Source organism: Geospiza fortis, unplaced genomic scaffold, assembly GCF_000277835.1.
Source record: "Geospiza fortis unplaced genomic scaffold, GeoFor_1.0 scaffold112, whole genome shotgun sequence".
Lineage (NCBI taxonomy): Eukaryota > Metazoa > Chordata > Aves > Passeriformes > Thraupidae > Geospiza > Geospiza fortis.
Genome location: NW_005054298.1, coordinates 15,261,889 through 15,270,856, shown reverse-complemented (window position 1 = coordinate 15,270,856; position 8,968 = coordinate 15,261,889). Strand labels below are relative to the sequence as shown.

The window sequence follows — 8,968 nt, the reverse complement described above, 5'->3', positions numbered from 1 at the left end:
CAAAGCTCCTGGTCAATGCAGGAGACAGCCAAACGTGCATTAGCACTTAAAGGATGCAAGTAGAAGAACAATGCCACAAACTGATTTTTAAAAATTTCTGTCCAAAAAGTTCATGCTTAGGATTTTTCACTGTAATTTAGATAGAAATCTGATATACTTTCACATAAGCTTCCTGAAAATTATTGAATCTCCACAGGTTATTCTATTTTTCACAAACATATATAATTTCTATTATGTCTATTGGTACATTTATTTTAAATTAACACCGTAAAAGTGACCAAGATTTTTTTAACAGAGGTCAGAGCACTCTGAGACATTTCTACACAAGCACATGAACTATGCATTTAGCATTTTTTCATCTCGCAAAATAGGGACAGACAAATGAAAATCTGTAAGAACATGTCTCCCTACTTAAGAGAATCACTTAACTACTGAGTATATAAAATTAGTGTGTTTAATATGGACTTAGAAGCTATCCTGATGAGAACTTATTTTTGGGGGGAATTTAAGAAGAGCTAGGAAGTTTGCCAGAAGAAACTTAGGCAAAAGCAGGATGTTTCTGGAGTGAATTACTGCATCACTTCCACTTACAGACACATAAAGTTACCAAAATTGAGCTTATGACAATTTCACAGCTTGCCCTGAAGGTTCTTCTTAAAGCAATTAATGCCTATTTATTACATAAGATCTAGTGCAAAAAGCTTAACAGAATGCAAGCTGCCATCTTACATCCTGTGGAAATTAAGTACAGGATCATTATATCATTAACTTTCTCTAGTATCTCCTGGATATTTGTTTAAAGTCATCAGCAAAAGCTGTATAAATCAACAAGAAAGTTGCCTTAAAAAGGATGGACAATCATCCTACTTACATTTACTCTTGTGCATCCATATGCATGATCAGACACATCTTAGTAAATTTTTTTTTTCCTCACTCTTAGAGTGACACTTTGCCACAATTAAGGTTTCTATTTCATATCCTCATCAGATGAAATTATATGTTGCCTTCTAGGTCTAGAATCTCCCCCAGGGAAGCAACTAGATTTAGATCTCTTAAAACTTTTATATGGCAATGATCGAAAAAAACCTTCTTCCTTGAAATCAAGTTAACTTTTATTATATATAGGCAGCCCCATCTTCCCAAATCAGCCACACAACTGTTCTCTGCCTTCTGTCCTGTGCCTCAGAGCACATAGATTCCTCTTGCAATCCTGACCTTCCCTGTGCCATGGCTGTTTCCTCACTCCCCACTTCCCAAAGGGATGGGGAGCTCATAGAGCTCTGAAACAAAGTGACAGAAGAAGGGACCAGGATTTCACCACACTTTATTTCTGGAATAAGAGTTAACTGAAAAATATTTGCAAAATTTGGCTGCAAATTTCATAACACAGACCTTTGTTTATGCAAATAAGGAAGGGGCAATAAGAAATTATCTTTCATTATGATGACCTGCAACAATAATGCCTTCTAAGGTCTTCTGTAAAAGCAAGGGAGAAAAGAAAGTTATGTCAGCATTTTACTCTAGAACCATTCTGCAAACATTTCTCCTTTGCATTATCCTGATTTTCCCAAAAAGGATTTTTTGAAAGAACAACGTACAACTTTTGTGACGTCTCTCCAACAGTGTTATCTTGAAATGTTTGCCTCATTTTTCAAGCCTTCAAACTCACCTATAAAATCTGAAGCAGCAGTTGAGTTCTAGCTAATGCATACACTGATTCAACAATCCACTACATTTTAAATAAATAGGTCCTGGATAGTCAACAGAAGTCAAAAATAGTCCCACCACATTCCTGGCACTGATGGAGCCTGTCCACAGCTCAGAACAACCCTGTGCAAAGATGCTCAAGTTCAGTCTGACAAACTGCACAGGACACCTAAAGCTGCACTGGAAACACACCATGCCAGCCACCCAGGATACCCAGCACAGCTTCCAACACCTCAGAGACTTCCCTTGAAATCTGGCTCTGCCCAGCCCTGAGTTGTGCAAGGTAGCCAGATTTCAAATTTGAGCAGGTGTATTTCTGAATGCTTAAGAGGAGCTACTCTCATGCAAAAAGTACCATTTTTACAGGGTAGCTTTTCAGAGCAGAATCACACTGTTAAACTGTGGGTACAACGCACATGCAATACCAACAGGCAGATGTTACTGAAGGTTCAAAATGCAAAATAAAGCATTACCATTTTTATCCATGGAATGGGGCTCAGACTGCTTCTTTCCAATATCAGCAAAGGATCTTACAATTGGGATCCTGTTGCTCAGCTTCTTCTGGTTCTGGTGGTGATGCTGTTTCAGCAATGCCTCATGCACTCTGTGACGAACATCCTCACTGAGCTGCCCAGAACCCACCTGCTGGTCCAGAATCATATCTGAAAATACATACACAAACATAATAAAAGAGGGGAAAGAGGTAACAATTTGTCTCTTAAATTGCAATAATAATGATTAGTACCCTATAGGATTAGAAATTAAGTGCACCAGTTCCTTTAATGCAACAGAATTTAATGTAAGTTTTATCTAGAAGTGTTTCACTTTCAGGAGGAGAGAGACAGGGGAAGGGCAGGGACAAAAGGATGTTATTAATATTTTAAAAAACCCTCAAAAAATTATGCTGTTCACAAATTAAGGTCACCTACGCAATGACATTGAAGTCAGTTCTTAAGCACTCTTACATATAACATATTTAAATCCAGGGTTATGATTTGTATGTCTTTTTTTCCAAATAACCCTTATTCTATTTCCTACAAAGGACTGGCTGTGAGGAAACTTTTTTAATTCCCTTTGTACTTACCACAGGAGATGACAGTCTTTCTTTTTTGTAGCTATAATTACAATACCTCCAGTGCAATGCAAACAAAGTTCAGGTAAGACAATACAGAAAAATTGCTGCATTATTTGTCAATACCAAATAGAATCTATTTCTACTGCCAGATGTACATGTTACTGCAAGAGGATAATTTCAAGAAGTGAGAGTGAAATTGATCCCCCTGCTAAGAAATTACAACCATTTTTGCAGTGCACTAGCAGAAAATAGTTTTACATATTCATATTCAACACTATTTGCTCATAGGTAAGAACAACTCTACTTGTATGGTGTCATTCCTGGAATAACACTATATTCCAAATAAAATATTAAAATATACTAACTGCTGAGGATCATCTCAACATTTAAGATTATCCATTTAGGAGGGAAAATTACAGGAAAAAGAAAATCAAATCCCTATCCTCTTCCTTTCCCTAGGATGCTCTGCTAGGCTTGTTAACAGCCACAAAAGCCACAGGGTTGGTGCCAGTGTGGTGACTAACAGTTTTTATTTCCTGCTAGAAAGAAGTGGCTTACCTAGAGTTTTTTGGGTTTTTACAATGACTTCCCTTTTACTGTAGCACTACTGCCACATGTAATAAGGGAAGATGCATTCAGTTTTTGAAAGAGTGAAGATGTGCTTTCTTGCCTTGGTATTTCCCTCCAGCTGTCATTCTTTTAACATAGACCCAGTTGCAGTAGTAGCAGCAGGAGCTTAAATACAGCCAAATTTCTGAAAGATTGTTGTATTTTAACCCTTTTTTTTTCAAGCCCTGCACAGATGTGAGCTGGAATAGGAAAGACTGTGTCCATCCACCCCTATTATTATGGGATTCCTTTTCAGTTTCTTCCCACGCTTCGCAAAATAGGTTTTAAAAGCCCAGGCCACTGCAATATCAGTATCACCCTTAATTGCAAAGATTGTCGTGAAAACAAGAGCAGCATGGTTAAATTCCAATATTAAATGGCCAAAAGGAACATTTTAAACATTTAATTTTCAAAATAGACTGTAATCACTTAATCCTGTAAGTAGAAGAGCCTACATGCTCACATCAGTTGAAGCTGTACATATTTCCAAAGCCCTGGTCTTCACTTTTGTATTTAGAACAGGCAGCCATTTCTTCACACTCCATATGAAAAAAAAAGGAGGAAAGAATCTTTGTTTTAAAGAATTTTCCCCTTGAATGCCCTTTTAAATTCTGCACAGACCCCTTCTAGCCAGAGACATGGCTAACCGTTCAATTTTTCAAGGATGCTTCACTACCATATGAAGCTGTGGAACATCCAGCAGCACAGTGTTACCCATTCTGTTAAATGCTCACACTGCAACGTGACAGTGTGACAGTGTGCTAGTTGACATCAAGCACACTAAAGTAGGATGTTTCTTCAGTAAGGAATCTTGGTTGATACTGGAACCATGAAATATTATTCTCAAGCTGTTAAAGACAGATATTCTCCCTGACCTGGTCATTTAAAAGAATTCAAAGAAACTTGGGGTTTCATGTATTTCAAGAATGTTTTCTCCATTCATACTCAGTTACAATATATCATCTGTATAAAATTAATTTTGTGAGTAAATGTGAGCAATGTGAGTACTTTAACAAGCTATTACAGTAACTGAGCTGTAACTCATCACCACCTGTGAACAATTTACCCAGGCTGTGAATTACAGCACTGGGGTGCAGACAATTTCTATCAGTTCAAATGCAGCATGGCTCATGTGTGGCCCACCAGAGAAAATTCCATCTGTGCCACCTCTAGAGTCAGCAAGGATGCAAAAGCAGGCTGGCTGCTTCCACTCACTCTGGAGGTGTCTGTCACACTCTGCAGCTTTGTACAGAGACACGTGGCCAGACCCACGTGGAGCCCCCACAGGTCCAGGAAAATGGACAATAAGGAGGTTTCAAGTGTGGTGACAGCTCACTCCCCACTGCACCAGGTTCACAGTGTGCTCATCACCTCATGTGCAATAATACACAGAATGCTCAGGTGAAACATAGAATAAATTTCTAGAAAACATACTGTATTTCTATCAAAATACCTGTGAAGCCCAAAAAGAAATTACTGGGCTCATATTCTCCTGATAGAGGTTAGCACTGACAGTTTGCAGCAGAAACTGAATTCAGTGTATACCAGCAAGGGTACTGGTATTCAGCTTTCCAAATTTCATAACTTCATAGTTGTAGAACAAAATGAGAGATTAGTGACAAAATATAAAACACAAAGGCTTTTGTATGCATCATGATTGCAGTGATAGCTGACTACAAAGCCTAATTTAAAAGCCAAAGTTTTTCTGGCTTGTGGTCATTGCCCTTAAAGACAGGAAAGAAAAACCAAGCAACCCTAATACATCACTTTATGGAGGACAATCAGGTGGAACACCATCCTTTATCTTCATGGATATCTAAAGAGGAACACAAATATATCCTTCCCTAGTGAGTCAGGCAGGAGGAGCAATACAAACCCAACAATTAGGGCTCCTGGGCTGCACTTGTGAACCAAGACCCATTTACATAATTTACAATGGTGATTATCAACAAGCTATCTAAGGTGGCAGATTTAGCAGTTCATCCAAGAGGGCAGAGCATTCCAGTGCCTCGAGACACAGATTCTATTTCCAGCTTTACCTGAAATTATTTGGTTCAAATATTCAAGTCCATAATATTTGAAAAGGAAATAAAGAATGAAAAATGTCTGCTTTTTAAAATAACTGTGTGCAATTTTACTGAGGAACAAGAGCAAGTCTTTCACAAAACCGTAAATTGCAGAGACGAGGCCAAAATTCCCAGCTTGCAGTTCAGAACTGCAGGCACAGTGAATGCCTCATAAAAAATAAATTTTGCAAGCTGAGATTGACTTGTGCAATCTAAAAGGATTCCTACAGTTGTGGCTAACATGGGAAAACACAAAACAACCACACAAAAAGACAGTGCTACTTAGAAGTTGGAAGATCTACAATTTAACCATAGCCAAAGGAACAAAACCTGACAGTTTCTCTGCAGAGGTTATTACCACATGCTAAGCTGAAAATAAAGCAAACAAATGCAGGAACCTGGGTAAGTGAGAAGGTGAAAGCCGAACAAAAGACAGGTGTAGGGTCAAACAGAGAAGCAGATTACTCACAGGCAATCCCACGCTTTATTACAGTGTTTGTAATAAAAGTTAAATGTACCATAAAAGCACTGTCAGAAACATAACACAGTGTGAGTGCCGCAGATGAAACAAAAGGCTCCAGTGAAATAAAACCTCAACTTGAGCCAGTTAAAATACGTGGTTATTATGGAGTAATATAGCTTAAAGCAAACAACAGTAAAAGAAGACTTGTTCAGATTCAAAGCTTAACATGATATTAACGAAATCAATAAAATTGCACACTTGGGATGAAATGCCCTGAGTTCCTGAGCACAGAGTCTGGTGACCTCAATCACAAGATTAAGCTGTTACACAGATTGAAAATTCAATCGTGAGGAACATACAAAAGACTGCTTGGGAAAAAATAGATCTTGGGATTGGAAGGGAAGGGTAGATTTCAAACTTAATTTTAAAAAGAAACCATTATGATAATTAAACCATTTAAAATAAATGGGAATATTTCAAATATGTGCAAGTCACCAAAGCTCCACTGTGAGGCCACAGTTTGTATTTGACAAGGTTTGACATTTGTTCACAGAACACTCTGCACAACTACAAGAATGTGCAAGTTCTGTGGCTCATGCTGTAAAGAAAGTATTGCCATTAAAGGCTGGACTGAATAGTTTTTGAACCAAACAACAGAAAATGGCATCATATGTTAAATAGAGGAACCTTTTGGGTTCATTCAGTGGTTATAATCAAAAAACCAGATGGTAATCTGAGAATCTACATGGTTTCAAAGGAACTAAATGAAAATATCAAAAGAGAACATTTTCATCTGCCAACTTGAACAACACAGTGAAGCTGCTCTCTAATGGTACTGCCAGATTCTGGCAAATACATCCTCAAGAGACAAGTTCCAAAATAAACTGTTTTGATTACATAGATTTTTCAGACTTCCTTTTAGCATATGTTCTATACAGAAGTGATCGATAAAATATTACTACATAATGTTCAGAGGAATTCCTTGTGCATGGAGTGCTAACTTACTGATACAGGAGTCACTGCAAAGACATATAAAAAAATAACATCACATATTAGAAACAGTAATAACTCCCCCAAAATATGTGTAATAAAAAATGCATTTTTAAACAGGATAAAGTTCAGCAGAGGAACTGAGCTCTTTGCAAGAGAAGCAAAATCCATCTTACAAAAATTAAGAGCAATTTGAGAAATTCAGGAACAAACATGCTGTTCTGATGTATGATGACAGTGTTGGAAATTCATCTCAGAAGTCTCTATTATAATAAGATACTGTCTGTGAATTCAGCATCATAGGTATGAATAAACTCTTTTGCAACAAGGAGAATTGTGTGCCTGTCCAAAGAAATATACAATCTTGTAGATGAAGTAATTTTTAAATATGACAGCTGGAATGAGAAAGACCTACTAGAGAATGGACGTGCTGGAATAAAGGATGATTTTGAAATTTTCACCACATAAACAGTACCAAAATATTTTTATGCAGAACTGTCATTGCTTCTAGAGATAAAATACAAAATACATGGTTCTGGAAACCATGCAAACACTACAAAAGGTGGCTTTCATCTGTGCATTTTACCACAAGCCCATTAATGTTTTAAAATACAGACTTTAATAATAGAAATTCTCAAGGGCTAAGTGCTAAGAGTTTAATGCATTAGTGAATAAGTGTTTATAGATTAAAAGCCTTGACTAAAACAAATAGGAATTCTTAGTCTCAATTTAGCAATACAGTTTAAGTACATCTCTTTCAAGGACATGAAGGCTGGCTCTGCATTAATAGCAATGTAATTTGATATTGGAATATAGCCCAGATAGCAAGACATCACCAATAAATACACAGCACACATTTCTTGCTAACAAAGGCAAGAGGAAAGTACATGTGCACAAATAACGTATTTGTTCTCAAAAGATGATGCATTATAGCAATGCAGTAAAATTATCAATAGATTGCATTAAAAAACCAAAACATTAAACTATGAATGAGAAGCATAAGAATCAAATTTAATTCAGGAGTACCCCTTAAGCTGCAGGGCATAACCTGTTTTCACAAACTCTCCTAAAGGTGGCATACACAGTAACAGGGAGACAAAACCAAAAGTGATCACCAGGACTGCTGGACAAGCCTGGCATGAGCATGACTGGCAAGCCAAATAGTAAGAGCTGAATATTGAAAAACAAATTGAAGCCAACAGGAGAAAGCAGTCATTTCTTCAAATTCTAAAGTGTCAGGACTGTCAGATACAAATGGAATACATAACAGTTCCTGGTGAAAAGAGCATTTGCCTTCTACAGCACAAGATAAGCAGGATTCTAACTACTAACAGGGAGTAGCAACTGACTGGAACAGACAATAAAGGATTTCCTGAGTGTGGTATCACTTCCATGATGCAAAAAAACCACATTGAGAGGTACCAGTCCTGCCAAATCTTCAGGTCCAGTAGTCACTTTTAAGTAAAAAGAGCTCCCTGTCATATTATTTGGAATTGTCACATTTCTAAGATACCCAGCACACAGGCCCTGGTGGCGTGCTTATTACCACTACTATCAGTCTTTCCCTCTTGCAGTGCTGCCTACTGTGTGCCACACGCTCGGTAACATTGTCAAATCACTGGAGACCAGGAATTACACACATAGCAGTAAAGTAACAAATCACAAAGGGACTTGAATGAAGAAAAGTTAAATAGCATTGCTGCAAATAATATTAACAAAGAAAATAAAAATAACAGAGAAAATAATTGCACAAATAATAACAACAGAGAAAAGCAACCAGAGTAGCGACTTTATTTCTGGAGAAAACAGAAAAAAAATCTCTTCAAAGAAACCTGACAGAATGCGAGTAATTTACAGAATTATTCACTTGCCTGAAGCACCTGCTGCAAAGCTTTTTTAAAAAAGAATAGTTCATTGCTTATTGAATCTGCAAAGGAGGAAAAATATAATCTTCTCTCTAAGACCAAGCACAACTCATGCCAACCTTATCATGTGTCAGGTCACCTTATCAGAAAGGGATGCCTATCACTTCAAGCAAATAATACAACAAATAAAATG

At 37.3% G+C, this 8,968-nt stretch overlaps 1 protein-coding gene across 5 annotated transcripts in view; it reads right to left on the bottom strand.

Moving 5' to 3' along the window:
- Positions 1 to 8,968, bottom strand: part of SLC4A10 (solute carrier family 4 member 10) — a 166,560-nt gene that overhangs the window by 52,369 nt on the left and 105,223 nt on the right. For all 5 annotated transcript variants that reach the window (XM_031057835.1, XM_031057838.1, XM_031057842.1 and 2 more), the window contains one exon: positions 2,181 to 2,369. In XM_031057835.1, coding sequence (XP_030913695.1) covers positions 2,181 to 2,369 — 189 coding nt within the window. The remainder of the gene's footprint in view (positions 1 to 2,180; positions 2,370 to 8,968) is intronic.